Raw genomic sequence first — 21,116 nt, 5'->3', positions numbered from 1 at the left:
TAGTGTGGGCTTCAGTGATGTCACTGGCTTTGAGTCATTTCTGCTCCTCTAAGTCACCCTTCACCCATATTCCTGTAAATAACCCCAATAAAATACATTAGTTCACAAGATTGGACATTGGTGGTATCTCTACTTTGATCTGTCATGGGCAACCCTATCTGGGGTGAATAGACATATGTTGGGTCTCACCAGGAAAGAGTCATGTCATAGCACACACACACACACACACACACACACACACACACATGCATATGTGTGCATATACACACAGAGAGAAAAATTAAAAATAGTAAATAAATAAATGATGTGTATAAGTTAGGTTTACGCCCAGCTGTCAAATGACAGGAACTTGATAACTTAAACAAAACAGAAGAGAAAACAGAACAAATTACATATATATATATATATATATATACACACACACACACATATACACATATATACATATGTACATGTATATGTATATATGTGTGTGTATATGTACACGTGTGTGTATGTGTGTGTAAGTAAGGGGGAAAGAAGGGTATTCTCCCCTCTTTCAAAGACATTCTGGAAGGTAAGATACAGCATGTGCTTACACCTCGCTGGATAGAATTACATGACCACACCTAGCTGCAAGGGAGGCCTAGAATAGAAGCGGAAGTGACTGTGAGGTACTTCTGGGGTTACTATGGGGTAAATACAGGATGGACAGTGGGTAACAGCTATTAGTTTCTGCGCATATTTTTTAAAAATGTAAAAACCCTCACCAACCACGGGCAATTGCTATATTCCATATGTAGTATATGTGAGTGTATACTTTATAGGACTGAGTCTACACGGTACACTGTTTTGTTCTCATTCCATGTGTGTCTTTTCATGAGTCTATGTAGATACTTTTTCTTTAAATCACAAAGTAAAATATAGTTCAGTCCTACCTAACAAGACAAACATTTCACACAGTTCCCTCAAACTGAAAAACAAAAAAACAAAACAAAAAACAAAAAACAACTTGCTTGCTGCATCACTCAGTGTGGGAAACAGGGAACAGAACGTTAACCATTGAGGACTTGCAAGAGGAGAGGATCCCTGGCATCTGATCTCTGAGGATGTGTGAGTTTGCGGGTGTCCTGAGCTTGTGGGTATGAGGACTCACACTGACTTATCTCTGTACTCAGCAAAAGGAAGTGTTCAGGAAGGAGGCAGGGCACAGGCGCATGTTGGCTTGGTCCTTACCTCTAGGCCAGCCCTCAAGTGCTGTCTGCTGGGGCCTGGAGCTCACGATATTCTGGGCAAATGATTTGATGGTTCTGTCGTTAGGCTATTTTGGGCTTTATTCCTTGGAAACCTCATCTCGCACTTAAAGTCCTTCAGGAAAGATCAAGGGATTACATTCAGATCGGTATCAAGCATAGGGGTTTATCTCTGCGGCAAGTCAGAATATCAGCTTCCTCTTCTCGCCTTTAACAGACTGGCTTCATCTCAGAGCCCACAGATACGTCACAGAAAAGCATCTTCTTTCTTCTTGCTACTCCTGATGCCTCCTTACGCATTGACTCGAATTAGCTAACTCTGTTCAGAATCCCCCAGTGGTCCCTGCTTTCTCGTGCACCACTCACGGGTACTCTCCCAGGCTTGGCACGCCTGCCACAATGGTCTCCACACTCCTGGTTCCCCCTCCTCAGACTATACAATATGTTGAAGCCATTAGTAGCTCAGTTCCGATTTCAGAACCAAGGTCATTTTTGAAGAAGCGAGGCTGCACCCAGTGCGTTAACCCCAGCACTTGAAGGGAGCAGAGGCAGGAGCGTAGTTAGATGGTGGAACACTTGCCTGATGGTTACAAGTCGCTGGGTTCATCTTCGGAATTCTGAAAAAAAAATTAGACTTTGAGAGCCAAGTGAGTTCCATTTAGGAGTATTATTTAACCCTTTCAAACCTTGATTTCCTTATATGCTATGTGGGAATGATAACAGCCCCAGGGGGCAGATGTGACTCCATTGGGACCGCACATGTCTGGTTTGTGGCAGGGAAGTCAGAAAAATAGTTTTCCTCTCCTCACTCCTTCTTCAGTAGTCACTTTTCTCTGGGTAGGCTCTCAACGGACAGAGTGGTGTCCCACTTCAATGCCACCAATTCCGCGCTGTCTGCACCTTGTTCCCCCTCAAGTGGGCTGTTCACCTGTCAGAGCCTATTGGATGCCCTCACTATTGAGGTCTTGGGAAGCTCGGTGTCAGCACTTGAAGGTTGCAGCTTCCCAGCTATGCCCAACGTCTGTGCCATCTTTAGATGCCACCATCCTTGAGAAAACTGCACCAGCCTCAGCCGGAGTCTGCTCTGCTAGTGATGACTGCATCTACTCTGGGTCCAGGCCCTCCAAAGACATTTGACCTCCTCTTATCGCAGTCCTTTTCCCTCTAGGAAATGACAGTGTATGTGTTTCTGAGGCTAGAAAATCCAATGTATATTATCTTCAGAAATTACACACACATATGAGCATATACACACATATATACACATACACATAAACATATATAATATACATATACACCATATACACACATATACATCATATACACATACACATATACATATATATGGAAGTAGAAAGTGGGGACTATATGGTAAGAGCCAAGGGTCTAAAGTGACAGGAGGTACAAGAGAAAGTAACAGGGAAGGAAGACAAGTGTTACTGTCTTTGCTCTGTAGGTAGAACCCAGATTTAAACGCGCACAGGCACAGATACCGTTTCAGACGGGAAACGTGACCAGTGGAAAAGGGAAGAGAGGAGGATGGGGTATTAGGAAGTGAGTGTGAGAAAAATAGGATAAAACAATGAAATCTATTATTTTGTATGCTACCAAGACCCAGTTAAAACAATGTTACAAAAACGCAGTTTAGGGTGGGAAGATGGCTCAGGGACGAAGTGCCTGCCTGTGAATATGAACAGCTTAAGCCACTTGAAGCCAGCTGTGGAAGAACGCATCTGCCTTCCCAGGGTTCCTTCGGTGAGATTGGAGGACCATCTCTGGAAACTTGCAAGCCAGCTCACTTAATGTGTGCCCTGGGAGCCAGCCAGAGACTGCAGCTCAAACAACCAGAAGGTTCAAATCGATGCCCGAGATTGTCCTCTGAACTACACGTGTGCTCTGGTACATGCGTGCCCACACTCACATGCGTGTTCACACACATGCACACAATATTTGTTGACGTACAATTCGCCTGGGTAATCTAGACTGAAACTTAAACGTAAACAGGAAACATTGCCCTTAATTTTCCCATGCAAAGGATTTATACCCACAGCAGATTTCTTTAGCTCCATAAAAACACGGAAACCTAACAAAGGGAAGAAAAGGACAGACTGTTTAAGTAAGAGGAATCGCAGACTGGCAAATAAAGCCCAATGTCAGTGGTGATCAAATAAATATAATTTTAGTCTTTAAGAAGGTACCAGTTAAGCCTGCTGGATTAAAATGATACTTAATATAACAAAGCCCAGAGCTACAGCCGCCGGGAAGCTGCTACACTCACAGTCTCGTTGACACCGTAAATCGTTACCCGCGTTTTGAAAAGCAATTTAGCAGCTCATCTCAACAGCCAGGGAAACATTTCTGCCCTTCGGCTGACAACGCTCACGGTAAGATAATCGTACAAACTAGAAAATAATTGCGTGGTGAAAGTAATCTTTGTACAGTTATCCACAATAGCAATGTGTTAATAGACTAAACGTCTTAGCATTAGAGAAATGGCGAAGTGAGTGTTAACTCCTGTAACATTGTTGTTGAGACCAGGCTGAGCCCCAGCTCAGAGTCCGCTCCCTATTGTATAAAACAGAGGCTCCCAAGCTGTGTCTTGCACTGGGCGACCCCATTTGGGGTGCAAATGCAGACACGCAGGGCAGCGGCATCTCATTCTGCACAGGCACCACAAGCTGCCTGGCACTTCAAAGTGCAGACGGATAACACTTCGAAAACCGAAAAGATGCGGCTCATTAACCATAACAGAGAACAAAGTATGTGGGTGCTTTAAAAGCGTGCTAAAAGGGCCACCAGACCAAGGAGAGGCATGACACCATCACCTGTGCTCTGGAAAGATGAGCTCACACAGTCGTGTGATGGGAGTGGCCTGGACCCACTGGTGCGCCATCTGACCGCTTGCTGTAAACATGGAAGGATGAGCAGGCAGATAACTCTTGACTCTCTCTGGGGCTTTAGCTTAGATCGGCGCTCATTGCTAAAGCAGGGTGATAAAATTGTCTGCTTTTCTGTCCATCTGTTCATCCATCTGGGCCTGGGCCTGCACCCCAGCTCTGTAGCCTCCATGGGACTGCACCCCAGCTCTACAGTGTCCATGGGACTGCACCCCAGCTCTGTAGCCTCCATGGGAATGCACCCATCTCTACAGTGTCCATGGGACTGCACCCATCTCTACAGTGTCCATGGGACTGCACCCCAGCTCTACACTGTCCATGGGACTGCACCCCAGCTCTACACTGTCCATGGGACTGCACCCCATCTCTACAGCCTCCATGGTACCTTGACTCTGAACCTGATTGAACTTTGGAACCCGACTCAGACAGAGAACCTGTAACTTGGGTACGCCTCCCTCCAGCCCAGTTCTTTCTTCTCTCTACCCACTGTAATGACTGCATGTGTATCAGCCCTGTCTCTCCCTCCAGTGATGCTGCTTAGAACGCTTTGAGCTTTATGTGTCCTTAACCCTTTCATGGGCATCTTTAACCTATACACACCCACATACATACATACATGTAATACCTGTGTGATGTGTGTGATCTGGGGGCCAGTATTAGCAATTCAGAGAGGAATAAAAGAACCTGCGTTTGACAATGGTCCACTATCAAGGAAACTCGAGGCTACTTGGCAAATTGCAGACAGTGAAATGTAAGTTTATTGTCAGTCAATAAATCCTGACAATGTAGGAAGATACAAATGCGTTTATTCATGCTTCTGGCCCAGCCAGTGTGATTATAGAACCATCAAATTATGGCTAAAGACCCTCTACTTGCCACCTCTCTGTCCCCTGGTATTCTCATCCCTAACCACACAAAGACAAGATGACAATTCCTTGGTTTCTAGCCTCCTCACTGAAAATGCTCACCCTGTGGCCCCATCTACGTCTGTGTTTCTTCCTCTATGTCTTCTCACCAGGGTACACACTCCAGCTGTCTTTCAGACCCTCTGCCTTTGCCTTCTAGCATCTTCTTCCCATGCCATGCTCTCTGAATTCCACCCCATCGTCTTTGCTTTATCATGGTTATTCTTGTCTATTGATCTCACCCTTAAGCTCATGCCTCCAGGAAGTAACTATCCTGTTGCCCTTTTCCCTTAGAGCCAACCTCTCCTTGCATGTGCCTGCAGCACCCGATCTTACTCTTCATTCATGCACTGACCACTTAGCATGGCTGCCAATCATTTACCGTCAGTGACGTCAGCAGTACCTATCTTTTCTCCCTTGACTTTACCTCATCATGTGACTGGATCTCTCTCTCTCTCTCTCTCCCTCCCTCCCTCCCTCCCCTCTCTCTTTCTCTCTCTCTCTCCTCTTTCTCTTTTGTCTGATTTCCTCTGTTGCTCACTCTTTCTCCACCCACCTGCAGTGACAATGACAAGGGACCCTCATGAGTCCAAACTCTAACTTTCTTGTTTCTCAGCCATATGCTATAGCTACCTGGCTTCTTAGGCTTTTGTCTGCTAGAAAATGAAAGTTAACAATAGAACCTTCCTCATGTGGGACCTAATATTTGTTACACATCGATGAATGGCAGCCACAATGTCCTACCTTGCTTTTCTGGTCTACACTCTGCAGGGCTTTGAGCAACTCCTGTGTTCCACTCAAACTCAGTATGCTATGACTGTATTAACTGTGTTACCAGTCCCAAGACCTTCCTGCACCATAACATTGGTGTCATCCTCAACATAGGCCCTTTAGTTATATCTCCCTGTGTGTCGAAAACACTCCTGTGAAATTCCTAGGCTTCCTTCTTGGGATGGTTTGCCTATGCTTGGCCTAGGGAGGTGTGGCCTTATTGGAGGAAGTGTGTCACTGTAGGCATGGAGACCCTCCTCCTAGCTGCCTGAGGATGCTGTCTGTTCCTGGCTCCCTTCAGAGGAAGATGTAGAACGCAGCTCCTCCTGCACCATGCCTGCCTGGATGCTGCCATGCTCCCACCTTGAGTTAATGGACTGAACCTCTGAACCTGTAAGCCAGCCCCAGTTAAATGTTTCATTTCTAAGACTTGCTTTGGTCATGGTGTCTGTTCACAACAGTAAGACCCTAAGACAGAAGTCGGTATCAGGGACTGGGGTATCAGGCTGTGATAGGCCTGAGCATGCCTTTGTTTGGAAGAATTTGGATTTGGGGACTTTGGATTTGGAAAGACACGGAATGTTTTAAGTGGGGCTTAATGAGCCATCCTAGAAGGAATATGGAAGACTCTGTTGCTGTGAGTGATTTGAACTGTGAAGACCTGGTAAGAGGTTTCAGTGGAGAAGAATTTCAGTTCATTGTGGGCTTCTTGTTGGAGGTTTTCCACGGAGATCTCTGGCCCGGCCAGGTGCAAGGGTTTAGGTGAAAGGGAGAGAACTCGAGCAGGGAGGGGGAGTCAACTCTGCTGCTCCACCGTTGCCTCTTCAGTTGCTCCAAGATGTCGGCTGGGCTGAGCCAGCAGGAGACTGGAGTACAGGGGAGCTTTTTGATTTTGGGAGAGCAGATCTCTTCCCCAAGTGGCATTGTTACAACTCTTCTCTTGTGACAGAAGCTCTCAGGCAACAGAGTAGTTCTCACACACCTTTAGTCCTTCTGCATAGGATTCTTACATACATTTTTGGGGTGGGTCAGGGTCTGACAGCAGGTACTTCCTATTGGCTTGGTCTGAGAGCTTGGGGACACCTTATCTACACGTTGGAGGGTGTGGTCCTGTTTCTACATGACCGATGGCTACAAGCCTCTCTACAGGGTGCTGTGTGAGGCTGTAGCTACTTGAGAGGGGCCTAGCCTCCTGGGAGGTTAGGGAAATGCCTACCATCCTTAGGGTCTCCAGGGTTTCAGCCTTATCTCGACCAGCAACCAGGATACCTTTCATAGCCCACTACCCCACAGTACATGACCTACAAACTGTTTTGTGGTGTTTGGGTGAAGAATATGGCTGCCTTTTGCCCTTGTCTAAAGAGTCTACCTGAGGCTAAGGTAAAGAGATTTATATTAATTGCACTGACAAAGGAAGTCTCAAGAAAGCCCAGTAGACTTTGTTCTCTGGTTGTCTCATGAAGAGCATTTTGAACAGATCTCTGAGTTCAGAGTCAGTCTACAGAGCACGTTCTAGGAGAGTCAAGCTTAGGTAGTGAAGGAGGTGGAAGGCAGGAAGCTAGTGACCATGTAATAGAACAAGGGAGGGCCACGTTCCAGCTCCTGTAAGCAGCAGAACTCGGCAGCTTCAACCATGTGGCTCTGGCTTTAGAGCAAAAAACATAGAAGTGACTACTGGGACAGTTGATGCTAGTTAGCTGGAGCTAAGAAATTAGTGGTGATTAAGAAGAGACCAGCACCATGGGGGTAAAATCTTCTGGGAAGTGTTTTCTGAGAGCACAAGAAGCTGTGTTCCAGAGATAGCCAAGGTTGTACCTCATGCTGCAGGCTGGACTTGGTCATGTGTGAGAGTCACTCAGGTGATACTGGTTTTGAAGGCACAAAGGGGTCACGAAGAGCAGCTGAGGCTGGGCACTCTGAGAGGTCATGGAAGGCCATTGGTGGTGAAGGTGAAGTTTCAGTTGCAGTTGAAAGCCCAGGACTGAAGGGGTTGTGCAAAGGATTTGAGGCTTGGCACCATGAAGAGAGCCTGTGAGAGGCTATTGGTGAAGCCTAATTACAGAGGAAAATCCCAGAATATTGGAGATGCCAGTACCATGGGATGATCACCAAGAACAGCAGCGGCAGTGGAGCGGATCAACCTGAGCTTAGAGTGAGTGCTATAGAGGGCAGAGCTGGAGAAGTGACACCAGCCCTTTGGAGGAGCCCAGAAGATCATGCGTGGATCCCAGACATTGAAACGAGAAGCTGTAACATTGAAGTTGCTTCGGAGACCCAAAGATGTTAAAGATGACAGAGCCATAGGACACCTGTCTAGGAAAGCTGCTAACAGGGAGTGGAACCAGCCCAGGAGAAAGAAGTTTGTTACAGTCAACAAAGAGGAAAAAGGAGTGGAGATCTGAAGACCACTTTGACATCAGACATGGAGATTTTTGGAGTTTGCCCAGCTTGTTTCCTGTCTTGCCTTGGGGATTACAGTTAAGTGATTGGATGAATCTCAGAAGTGAGTTTGAACTTTGGGTTTTCAACATTGTTGACACTGCTATAGACTATGGGGACTTTAGAAGCTGGACTAAACACATTTTTATAATGTAGATATGGCCCCATAGACTCATGTATTAGAACAAGTCTATGGGGTCCAAGGAGTGGAATATGATGGTTTGCATATGCTTGTCCCAGGAAGTGGCACTATGAGAAGCTGTGACCTTGTTGGAGGAAGTGTGTCACTGTGGAGGTGGACTTGGAAACCTTCCACCTAGCTGCCTGAGGATGCTTAATCTGTTCCTGGCTTCCTTCAGATGAAGATGTAGAACTCTGCACCATGCCTGCCTGGATGCTGCCATGCTCCCACCTTGAGATAATGGACTGAACCTCTGAACCTGTAAGCCAGCCCCAGTTAAATGTTGTCCTTTATAAGACTTGCCTTGGTCACGGAGTCTGTTCACAGCAGGAAAACCCTGACTAAGACATTCCTCAATTGGCAGACTGTGAAAGGCAGAGCAACAGTCCTGTCCCAGAGGAGGAAGGACAGATTGCAGAACAGAAAGAGCTAGGTTCTAGGACTGTCTGCCATGCAGAAGGGCCTGTTGTGAATTTCATGTGAGCAGGAACTAATTCCCTGGTAAATTATGCCACTAATGGCTTAATAACCACCTTTCACGGTAACTAGGGTATACTCACTAAACTGTCCAAACTATTTAAAGGCTCCATTAGCTCTCCTAATCCCTACTGACACTACCCTCTATTAAGGCCTCATCCATTGAAAAGAAAGAGATCACCATGACAGCTTCCTAACAGTCTGAACTGATTGTCATTCTTCCTTGCCTTTAATCCAGTCACTATACAGTTGTTGGCATGAATTGTTAGAGGAACCCAAGTCTGATTTGATCAAACATTTCTCTTTAAGGTCTATCACTAGCCCTCCCCATTACCTTTGAGAGAAAACCACCTCTTCCCCAACACAAGGCCCTATCAATGCTGCCCCCTCTCTCCTGACACAAGGTCCCACCCATGTTGGCCCCCTTTCCCCGACACATGGCCCTACCTGCACCGGCCCCCTCTTCCCATACACAAGGCCCTACCATGCTGACCCCTCTCCCCCTGACACAAGGCCCTCCCTGGGTTGGCCTCCTCTCCACCATCAATTCTTCTCCTCCCCTTCCGCTTTAATTGCCAACCAGAGTTAAGAGCACTTTAAAAGCCCCAGTGGTGCCAAATTCCTTAGACCTTCACACTATGAAGACATAGTTCCCCCTGCCTGGAATTCTTCTATTTCATCTTTATTTGGGCACTGGTACTCATCCATCATACTTCAGCTGAACGTCACCTCATCTGAGAAGCCTCTGATTCCCCCAGGCTGCTCAAGACCGACTGGATGCTGCCATAATTCTCCTGACCACAGCTTTGGTAGCATGCAAGATGCCTCTCTCCTGGACTCTATTGACTTCTCTACTTATCTATTTAAGCGTCTTCATTTCTAGTCCAATGTCTTATATCCAGCCTGTGTTCAACAAATGTCCCTTGAACAAATCAATGACTAAATAAAAGAAACCATGATTATGACAAAATATAAAAATGTTAACAATATACATTTTATTACTAATACATTTGTTAATTGTACAGCATTACATATCATATATGCCTATATTGTATATATATATTATACTTTGTGCTTTATGGTATATGCTATGCCTATATAAAATATGTGTGCATATGGATAGTTTCAGAAATAGCCATTTGATAGACTTATTTGGCCTCCATTCTGTACCACATCACAGTGATGGGAAGATTAATCAACACTGTTGCATTACCCCAAGAGTTTGACCATCTGACTAACAACCTCCTTTGGCTGATGAAAATATTGACACATTAATTACTTTCAAATTTTTTCTTCACGGTAACAATGTATTTTAAAAGCAACCCATAAAACAGAAAACATTCATCTATAAAATGCTACCAGTAGTCATAGTGGGGTTGGAAAATCTCACCCCTGTCATTTTGGCTCCATTTCTCCATACCCTGCATTTCTTGCAGGGTAGCCCCCTGCAAGGTTTTGTATATGCCCAGGTTTGCACACACCGATGGATGTTGGTCTGTCTTCCCCTTTGAAAGTGTCAGTAACTAGTCACCCAGTTACTCAGTGTCTACCTTAACTGTAGAAGCAGAGGTCCTAGAAGATGCTGGAATGGGAAGGGAAGCCGTTTATTTCATTTTGAGGGTTCACTTCCAGCCCGTGGTGCTTGCCTACCCTCCAAAGGAAAGTTAAGGGAACCGAGACTGAAGACTGTGGGGGGAGGGGTCAGCACCACCCCTAGCGCACAGGTAATGCAACAGTGTTCTAGAGGGCAGAGCCCACCATGATAGGCCTGCTTGTATGGCTCCACAGGTGCAGCTCACTCAGGTCCAAGGCAGAGAGAAAGAAGCCCCCGAGGGCACAAGGGTCAACCTCCCCCAGGGGGAAAGGGAGAGACACTCCCTCCTCTTCCCATTGACACTTTCTGGCCCTGAAGGAGCCCTTGGTAAACACCAGCTCCAAATTAAAGGAACGCAGTCTAGACGCAGGCTTCCTGCCTGTGCGCCCCGTGTGCACTGGAACAACTCCTACCCCCACTGAACCTGAGGTGCTCCAGGAGCAAAGATAACAGCCTCTAATTCCACATGATTGCTTCAGAGAATAAAATGAGACAATGAGTACGAACCCACAAGTGTCAAGGCACTTTGAATATGTAGGGCACGGGTAGACTGCCTCTGCCTTCCTTTTCAAACACACCAGAACATTCTCGCAGCCAGTGTGAGAGCCCAATACATCACCTAAGAGGGAAGACTTCATTTTTCTATAAAATTCAGTATTTTTACTTTCTTTTAAAAGTGTGGTCTTAGAGACATTGTTTCTCCTGATTGTTTTTTCATGCAAAAACAAACAAACAAACAAACAAACAAACAAAAAACCCACAACTCTTAGCTGCTTGCCACAGGGTTCAAGCACTGTGGCATTGTTCCTGGTACTGACCTCTAAGGATATCAACACTGTAGAATAGAGACCATTCACTTGGCACAGAGAAAACACAGCCTTAAGGCTTTTGGACATTCTAAAGGAGTGCATCGTGGTCCTCCCTTCTCCCCGCTGGCTGTTGACTACAAGCCCATGAAGACAGAGGGACCAGAGTCAATGGACAGGGTGAATAAAAGGCTGTATAGTTTTTGGGAAGGGAGAAGGGGTTTCTAAGGTAGGTAGGTATCATTGGCTAGGGCTTAGGGTACCAAAGAATACCTCATTTGCATGGCGGGGGATTCCAGGAATTCCAGGTTCTTAGCAGGAGAAAGGAAACCAAATCTGTAATCTCGGCAGGACTACAGGACATTCCATAGGTAAAGAATGTGGGGGTCAGGCTCCCCAGACAGAGGGAGCCCTGCTAAGAAAATGGAGTCAGTCCTCCATCTTGCAACAAGCTCAAGAGAGTTGTGCAGACGTGGAGGCCGTGGACCTTAGCAGCAGGGACCGGCACCGCATTATGGCATAATTTTGATGCCTGAGAGTGAGACGATATTTGAACACAGGTGAAAACTGATAGGTTATTTCTCCGCTTCTGGTGAAATGAGCCACTTTAAGCCAGATTAGATTATATAAAAGTCATGTTTGTTGGGAAGAGTTCTCAAGCGGGTGAATTCGCTGGCCCCAAGGACTAAGGCCGGAGTTGTTGCCATGGGGAAATGGGGGGAGGGAGTAGGAGAGGGAGAGAGAAAGAGGTATGCTTGCACAGAAAGGAGAAGGGAGAGAAAAACCAAAATGTTGCATGTAATAATTAGAAAGATCGCTCCACGCTAACACCAAGTACGCACCGGCCGGCAGTCTTGGTCTTTTTGCAGTCGGGCACGTAGCCCGGGATGACATGTTTCTCCTTGCCAAGGCCTCCTCTCCAGAGCTCTGAGATAAGCTCTCTTGGTCCCCCACAGGCAGCTGCTGCCAAACTCGCTCAGCAATTCCAAATTTCTGCGGCTAGCTGGGGGTGCAGTCGTGCCAGCCTGCACTCTGCTGGCCATCTTTCCGCTGGAGCTTAGTCCTTGCACAATCTTCCCGTCCCAAAGCCTGGCCAATTTGTTCTTTCCTTTTGGCCCACCTGAGTCACCTCCGAAGGAAAACACCGAACAATCTTAGTTTAGAATCAACAGGTAACACAATCACTGGGTTAGGAATCTATCGTCCTAAATTCACCAACTATTCTTAGAAATCTTCCAGTGGCGGGTCCTAGTGGATTCGCTACCAGAACTATCAGTCCGAAGCCTACATCTTCTCCACCACCACATCCCACCCAACAAACCCCCCTCACCCCCCCCCCCCCCCCCCCACCCCCCATCCGGGTCCAAAGTCTCCTCCTCCTCCTGCCTTCTTCTTCCTCTCTGGGACCCGAAGGCCCGCCTCTTCCTCGCCCAGTGATTGGATTCTTGTCATCTTTATTATTTAATCATTTAGGGGGAAATTCCGATACACGAAAATGTCAGGATTATACAGGGAGGAGCCACTGGGAAAGGCAGTTCAGTCCCTGGGCTGGAAATTTCAAGGTTGGGGACACCGTATGTCTGGTAGGGACTGAGGGATGCTGGGAGAACCTGGAGGCCAGGTCTGCTTTGATGTGTAAAACACGCACCTCAGTCCCTTGTCCCCACTCAGAAACAATAACAGAGAAATAAAGAAGACATTTAAAATAAAATTCTCCTGTCTCAGCGGGTATCCTCAAAGAATCATCCTCCACCCAACATCCTGGACCTGGACTCAGTAATCTTCTGTGGTTTCTGCCTTTTCCAGGAGTCTCAAACACCTCATCCAACATTTTCTGTCTTCCTGACCTGTCAGGAAGGACCAGTGTGCCACCAGACAGGCCTTATACTTTCCAGGAAAGAACTGAATTGCTTGTCTCTAAGAACCGATCTCCTCGCTCCCTCTCCCTCTCCCTCTCCCCTCTCTCCCCTCCCTCTCCCTCTCCCTCTCCCTCTGTCCCTCCCTCTCCCCTCCCCCTCCCTCTCCCTCCCTCTCCCTCTCTCCCTCTTCCCCTCCCTTTCTCTCTCCCCCCTCCCTCTCCCTCTCCCCCTCCCCCTCCCTTTCCCTCTCCCTCTCCCCCTTCTCCTCCACCTCCCTCTCCTTCCCCCTCTCTTCCCTCTCCCTTTCCCTCTCCCCCTCCCCTCCCCCTCCCCTCCCCTCCTACCTCTCCCTCTGCCTCTCTCCCTCTCCTTCCTCCCTCTCCCTCCCCTACCTTTCTCTCTCTCTCTCTCTCTCTCTCTCTCTCTCTCTCTCTCTCTCTCCCCCCCCGTGTGTGTGTGTGTGTGTGAGTGTGTGTGTGTGCAGATGACCAGAGGTGGCATTTCAAAGCAATTATTTGCAAAGATTTGAGCCTCACCTTGGAAGTGGCCAGGAGTGACCAAAGTTTACTACTTCTTGGTGAGGCCATTCTTCTAGGTCGAGATTGAATTGTCAGCCTTCATCATGGTAGGAAAGGGGGGTCTTGGTGAATGTGGAAACCTAAGGATCTGCAGAAAAGCCTTGGTGGTGGGAGAAACCAGAAACTTCACTCACCTAGGGACTCGCAGCTGGATTGCTGCCAAAATTCCTTTCCCTGAACCTATTATGAACTGCATGGTGCTGTCTCAGAATTCGCTGTACACTTACCTGAAAGTGCATGATTGTCTCCATCAGTGTTCTCAATCTTGGCTCTCCAGATTGCAAATAAATTGCCTAGGCATCACTTCAGATCAAATAAATCAATCCCTGGGTCAGGGATCCAGAGACTGAGCAGGAGGAAGCAGCTTTCTAGGTAATTCTGATGCACAGTGAGGGTTGAGAGGCACTGAAATAGGCTAAGATGGGAAAGATATGAATGGGGGCCATAGAGAGGTGGGGCTGACAGTTAGACATCATCTCAGACAAAGCAAGTTTCCCCATGCTCACACTGGTGAGTGCTGGACTACAGAGAAGCAGAGGCTGCAGTGGACCTGTCGCAGGACTGGTTATAATAATGTTAATCCATAACTGCAAGAAAGCAATCAAAACTTTCGGACTCCCAAAACGTAACCAGGATGAGACAAGTTGGTACGTGAATGATATACTTCACTGGGTACTTTTATCGAGCCCGAAGAATTCACGGGATGAAAACAGACTCAAGGTAGTTCATAGCTAGGAGGATTTGTGGTGGAGACATAAAGGGAAGTTTTACGGCTCCCAGGATGCTGGCTGGACTCACAGAACCAGAACCCAGCCAGCCGGACGCTCCTCAAAGGCTGAGGTCGCACCTCCTACAGACTGCTTTTGCTCACTTGTTCACATCCAACTCTGCTCCTCTCACAGGTCCGTTGTGATTTCTTCACACCATCTAGCTTCCTCTGGTTTAGTAGAGTTATTTAAGGTACCCAGTGTGAGTGCTCCAACCCTGGTTTATAGCCACGTATCCGATCCAGAACCAGCACTGACCGACCACTGCTAGGTTGTGAAGGTCAGAGTTTCAAGAGAGAAGATTGTGGTCACCAATTAAGCAAAGGATGGGTGATCCGTGCTCCTCCACTCTGCTCTATGGGGCGAGGGGAGGGCTGGAGTGAAACCTGGCATTATTTATAGGCTGATCATTCTAGAAGACTCTTGCAAGAGCAGGATCTTGTGTGTGAGCAATGGGCAAGGTAGACGAGTTTCATCTAATAGACATACATAGCCAAGGAACCATAAGCCTTTTTCTTTCCCATCTGTCTCCCAAAAGATGAGGAGATGGAGGGAGAGAGTTGAAAGAGTATGCCCCATCTGGTCTCAGGACCTACCCCTAAGAAAGAGAATTACACCACCCAAAGGCAGTTCACCAACCTTCCGCTGCATTCATGAATCACATCTCATGAGCCATCTTGCCCAATAGTGGTTTGAATACGACTGGCCCTCGTGGATTCATATATTTGGATGCTTAGGGAGTGGCATCAGGATGCGTGGCCTTGCTGGAAGTGTGTCACTGGCAATGAGCTTTGGGGTTCCAAATGTTTTGTTCTTCCTGTTGTCCATCTGAGGTCAGTTCCTTCTCTAGCACCCTGTGTGCCACCATGATCCCTGCCATGATGACAATGGATTAATCTCTGAAACTGTAAGCCGATCTAAATTGAATGTTTTCCTTTACAAGAGTCGCCTTGCCACAAAACCAGTGAAATGGTGCCCAGTAACACTCAGCTACACTCTCAGATCGGCGCCTAACTCAGCTGTCAGAGGGGTTTTGTCCAGCAATGGATGGAAACAGATGCAGAGTCCCGCTGCTAACAAACATTAGGTGGGGTTCAGAAAATCCTGCTGAAGAGGGGAGAGGGAGGACCGTAGGAGCCAGAGGATCAAGGGCTCCACGAGAAAACCCACAAAATCAACAAACCTGGACTCATGGGGCTTCCTGAGATTGAATTAGCAACCAGGGAGCCTGCGTGGGTCTAACCTAGCACCTCGGGGTATCTGTTATAGTTGTGTAGTGTGGTGTTTGTGTGGGACTCCTCACAGAGGGAGCAGGGGCTGTTTTCAGTGCTTTGCCTGTTTTGGGGACCCTGGTCCTCGTGTGTGGTTGCCTTGTCCAGCCTTAGCAGGAGAGGAGGTGCCTGGTCTTACTGTGATTTGATGAGCCGTGTTTGGTTGACGTCCCTGGGAGGGCTGCCCTTTCTGAAGGAAAACAGAGGAGGGGTGGATGGGGAGGGAGGAGGTGGAAGGGAGAGAGAGGAGGGGAGGGGCAGAGGGAGCAAAGGGGAGCTATGGTTGGGATGTAATATTGTAATATATGAGAGAATCAATTAATAAAAACGTTTCCATGGATATGGTGTCTCTTCACAGCAATGGGATATGGACTAAGACACCTCCCAAATTCTGTTTATTTGTGACAAAACCCCAAGGATGTCCAAGCAGAGGGGTAAGCTTAGCTCAGATTCGCTCTCTGTAAGCTGGTTGTGAAACTGTAACAGGCTCAGACCTCTGCTGCCAGGCACTTGCATCTTTTGGCATTGTAATGGTGTTATCATTTATGACGTTCATGCTTAAGAACACGTGATGAAGTTACAAGGGAAAAATCACACACACACACACTTGCACACACACACACTTGCACACATGCACACACACATACACACTTGCACACATGCACACACACTTGCACACATGCACACACATAAACACCTGCACACATGCACACACACTTGCACACGCACACACACACACACCCTTGCACACATGCACACACACACACACACACACTTGCACACCCACACACACACACACTCACACACCTGCACACACACCCTTGCACACATGCACACACACTCACACACACACTCGCACACATGCACACACACACTTGCACACATGCACACACACTTGCACACATGCACACACACATACACATTTGCACACATGCACACACACGCATACTCACACACATGCACACATGCACACACACTTGCACATATGCACATACACACACACTCACACAACGAGCACACACACACACACCCTCATTATGAGATTTTGGTTGGCCTGCATTCTCAGCTATCCCAAGCGAGCCATGCGTGTGGATTTCGGGTCTGTTACCTGATGTAACCATTTGCAAACTTTGCAGTCCTTGTGCTAAGGCAGTGGTTTGACTGTCCACTTGGCAGCTCCAAAAGAAAGTTCTTGGCTCCGACGTGACAGTCTTCCACTGGAACTCGAAATGCCTCTTTCCAGAAATGCGAAGAACCTGAAAGCTGAGTTTTAGGTTCCTGACAACGGCGGGATGTGTTAAGTTTTGAAACCCCTCAAGTGGAGGGTAAATTCATTCGCAGCCCAGCATTAACTGTTGCCACGAAGAACTGAACATTTCTAGGCATGAACCCTCTCCCAGGTAGTTCAGGTACACTGAAGCGGGAGCAGACATGGCTTGGGAGGTCCCGTCTAAAGTAGCCAATTCAGGCATCCCCCATCCCTCAAGACTATGAGCCAGCTGAGTCTCTCTCTCTCTCTCTCTCTCTCTCTCTCTCTCTCTCTCTCTCTCTCTCTCTCTTTCTCTCTCTCTCTCTCTCTCTGCATCCCTGGAGCTATCTGTAACAGTGGAGCCAAGCACTGGCTGGGGAGGAGGCAGGAAGCTCCTACCATGTGTGTCGCTTTATTTCACTTTGTCCAAACCGTGTACTGTGTGAAGGCCACAGCAGTGGCCCCGGTCCAGAGCTGTCATAGCAATGTGTAATCATTCCTTTTAGAGCCTTTTACAGAGTCAACTGCTTTAGCTTTGGGCCCAAGTACAGCTATTGGAGAGTCTGTCCGGTTACAAAAGAAAGAGACAAAATCTTGCAATTTACTGACAAACCAAAACACCTTTGAGCCAAAAGGGTGATTTATCTGGGCTGAAAATAAAACCCGTGCCTGCTGAAGTCTGGTGCAGCTGAGTTATCACTATTTCGGTCCTATAATTTGTTTTATAAGGTAGTAATTAACAGGGCAAAGTCTGTTGCCAGGAAAGTAAATCACATTTTGTTGCCGTTTTTTTCTTACAAGACACAGACCTTGTCTTAATCAAAGAGCAGTTGCAAGGGCAGCAGTAAGAGGCGCAGAGATCAGTAGTGAAGCCCGCAGGGGAGGGCTCAGGTATTCTGCAAGAGGATTCCTCAGGTAAATCTCTCAAAAAAGAACCCGTTTTCCGGTCTTGCCCTTCCTTCTGTCTTGTCTCTTCTCTCAGCTCTAGATTTCTTCCCTCGAGAGGCACAGACGCTATAAACACTCTTACAAAGAGAACTTTTCTCTCTCTTCTTCCAGATGTCCCAAGCACCCCTTCTCCGTGGCTTCTTCACCTCAGTGATCCTTGGCTCTGGCCTTTGCTGTGTGGCTTATTCTCACTCACCCCCTCGCCTTCCTTTTCCAGCTCACCCTCCTTTGTCAGGCCTCGGAGTTCTCTTCAATCCTTTCTCCCTCTCCTCTCAGCCCCATCCCATTCCTGGAGGTATCTGGACTGGTGGAGACTCTGGCTTCTCCTTCCTTCTGGATCTCTCTGAAATGTTTCTGTGAGGGGTGGGGAGATGCCAAGAAGGATTGGCCTGGCGGGTGTGGCGAGTAAGCCACTGGAACCAGAACCCAGAGCCTGACGTCACCGGGCCCCGCCTGTCAATCTCGGGCAGGCGCGCAGCTCTCAGCCTGCCTTCTCTGCCACTGCCTCTCACTCGCGGCGACGGTGGCTCAGGGACAGGAGACCAGTACTTTCCTCTTCGACGCGGGGCAGCCTCCTGCAGGCAGCTGCTCGGACCGCGTAGGGCACACAGCCGCGGAGCGCATGACCAGAGACTCCCGGGAGCCCTGACTCCCCAGGTGAGCGGCGGGCTCCTAAGGGTTCTTTGAGCTTGTGGGGAAGGCGAAAGGGTAAAAGGCAGTCCCGGAGAGAGTCCATACCGGAGTCAGAGAATCGGAGCAAGCACTGACCACCGCACCCTAGCAGACTTCCCCCTTAGTCTTTCAATTCCCAGTTCAAGACCTGGGGTCTCTGACGCTCCTTGAGATCCCAAACTTGGCTTTCAGAACCGCGGACAGCGGCTGTGCCCAGCTTAGTCTTGCAAAGAGATTGACTCTCTCTTATATTTGGCTACTTGTGTATGGTAGTGCATAGTGGAATCTATCTATGCGCCTCTGCCAAAGCTCAGAAGCCCCATCTATTTCGTTCATTCATTCATTCATTCATTCATTCATTCATTCAACAGGTGCTTATTTATTTGGGGTTCGCACTTTATCCCCGCTTCCCCCGCTATGCTCCGTGCATACCCCTGAAGTAAGATATGCAATTTGAGTGAGGCAGCTAGAACAGGGAAAGTTCCTCGGTAGCTTGGACAGAGCACCTGACAAGCCGCGGTCCCTTTTATACAGGGAGCAGCATCTGGCGGCGATGAACGCTAGCGCCGCTGCGCTCAACGAGTCCCAGGTGGTGGCAGTAGCGGCCGAGGGAGCGGCAGCTGCGGCTACAGCAGCAGGGACACCGGACACCAGCGAATGGGGACCCCCGGCAGCATCCGCGGCGCTGGGAGGCGGCGGCGGACCTAACGGGTCCCTGGAGCTGTCTTCGCAGCTGCCCGCAGGACCCTCAGGACTTCTGCTTTCGGCAGTGAATCCCTGGGATGTGCTGCTGTGCGTGTCGGGGACTGTGATCGCAGGCGAAAATGCGCTGGTGGTGGCGCTCATCGCGTCCACTCCCGCGCTGCGCACGCCCATGTTTGTGCTCGTGGGTAGTCTGGCCACTGCTGACCTGCTGGCGGGCTGTGGCCTCATCCTCCACTTCGTGTTCCAGTACGTGGTGCCCTCGGAGACTGTGAGCCTGCTCATGGTGGGCTTCCTGGTGGCGTCCTTCGCCGCCTCAGTCAGCAGCCTGCTGGCTATCACAGTGGACCGTTACCTGTCCCTTTACAACGCGCTCACCTACTACTCGCGCCGGACCCTGTTGGGCGTGCACCTCTTGCTAGCAGCCACCTGGACAGTGTCCCTCGGGTTGGGGTTGCTGCCCGTTCTAGGCTGGAACTGCTTGGCTGACCGCGCGTCCTGCAGCGTGGTGCGCCCCCTGACACGCAGCCACGTGGCGTTGCTCTCCACTTCCTTCTTTGTGGTCTTTGGCATCATGCTGCACTTGTACGTGCGCATCTGCCAGGTGGTCTGGCGCCACGCCCACCAGATCGCTTTGCAACAGCACTGCCTAGCACCACCACACTTAGCAGCCACCAGAAAGGGTGTGGGAACTTTGGCCGTGGTGCTAGGCACTTTTGGGGCCAGCTGGCTGCCCTTCGCCATCTATTGTGTGGTGGGTAGCCAAGAGGACCCGGCCATCTACACCTATGCCACCCTGCTGCCTGCCACCTATAACTCCATGATCAATCCCATCATCTATGCCTTCCGCAACCAGGAGATTCAGCGTGCCTTGTGGCTCCTGTTCTGTGGCTGTTTCCAATCCAAAGTGCCCTTCCGCTCCAGGTCCCCCAGTGAAGTCTGAAGGGCTCCTCCGTGTCTCCTCACCCACATCACAAATCCAACATGCCGGCCTTTGGTGAGCTTCTAGGTGCCTGCTGATGAACTCTTGAGGACTCAGTGGTGCGGCGCGAGTCTGACTTCCCTGCAAAGGGACTGAATGTGAACGCAGTGACTCAGACAAAGAGGCTTGTTGGCATTTTACATATACAGTGTATACACGTGTACATATATATACAAATATTTGTATCTTCTGGAGGTGTTCAGGGCCTGGAGCTTCCCGTTCTGTGAAAAAACTAACAAAATGTGGTTGTATACTCAATCGTACATCACATTTGTCAAGTGAAGACATTCCAATACTGCTTAATAATAGCACTTTATTTTTAGCTGCTGAAATGCCAAGACAGTGTTGCCATCCCCAAGAGCAGGAGAAAGGGAGTCAGAGATGTATTTTTGTTGTATGTGATAGAATATTTTGCTGCACATGCATCAGTAAACTACAACATATTTTGTACACAAATAAACACATTATAAAAGTATGATCTTGGGTGTGTGATAAATTGTTGGCATTGTTTGGAATCTGAATTGTGAGTGTGTTTATTTTAAAAGTCTATTGCACATCTATCTATCACCTTGTTCCAGGGAGAGCCACATGAAATACCAGATCTAAACCATGGGATGAGGCAGTAACATTCATGAGTCATGGAGGAAGTAACATTCACACGTGGCATCCCCAGAACACGAGAAGGATGGCTGTTACTGGTGCAAGTTAATGTGCTCCCTTGGTGGCCGGGATGGGAAGACGTGTTTCAGAGGTCAAAACAATTCAAGTCACATAGGCACAGGTGTA

At 48.4% G+C, this 21,116-nt stretch overlaps 1 protein-coding gene across 1 annotated transcript; it reads left to right on the top strand.

The window, feature by feature from the left end:
* The first annotated feature begins 18,305 nt into the window (after positions 1-18,305).
* Gpr6 (G protein-coupled receptor 6) lies at positions 18,306-20,851 on the top strand. Its single transcript, XM_032888966.1, has 2 exons — positions 18,306-18,631; positions 19,181-20,851. Exon 2 carries the CDS (start codon positions 19,200-19,202, stop codon positions 20,289-20,291), a length of 1,092 nt encoding a protein of 363 aa, XP_032744857.1. The 5' UTR covers positions 18,306-18,631; positions 19,181-19,199; the 3' UTR covers positions 20,292-20,851.
* Positions 20,852-21,116: the final 265 nt, after the last annotated feature.

Source organism: Rattus rattus, chromosome 18 (genome assembly GCF_011064425.1).
Source record: "Rattus rattus isolate New Zealand chromosome 18, Rrattus_CSIRO_v1, whole genome shotgun sequence".
In the NCBI taxonomy this organism is placed as follows: domain Eukaryota; kingdom Metazoa; phylum Chordata; class Mammalia; order Rodentia; family Muridae; genus Rattus; species Rattus rattus.
The sequence above is the reverse complement of the archived record's forward strand: the minus strand, read 5'-3'. Positions and strand labels throughout refer to the sequence as shown.

Bases quoted from the DNA above. Each gene is read 5' to 3' on its own strand.
- Gpr6 (XM_032888966.1), top strand. From the start codon at position 19,200: ATGAACGCTAGCGCCGCTGCGCTCAACGAGTCCCAGGTGGTGGCAGTA.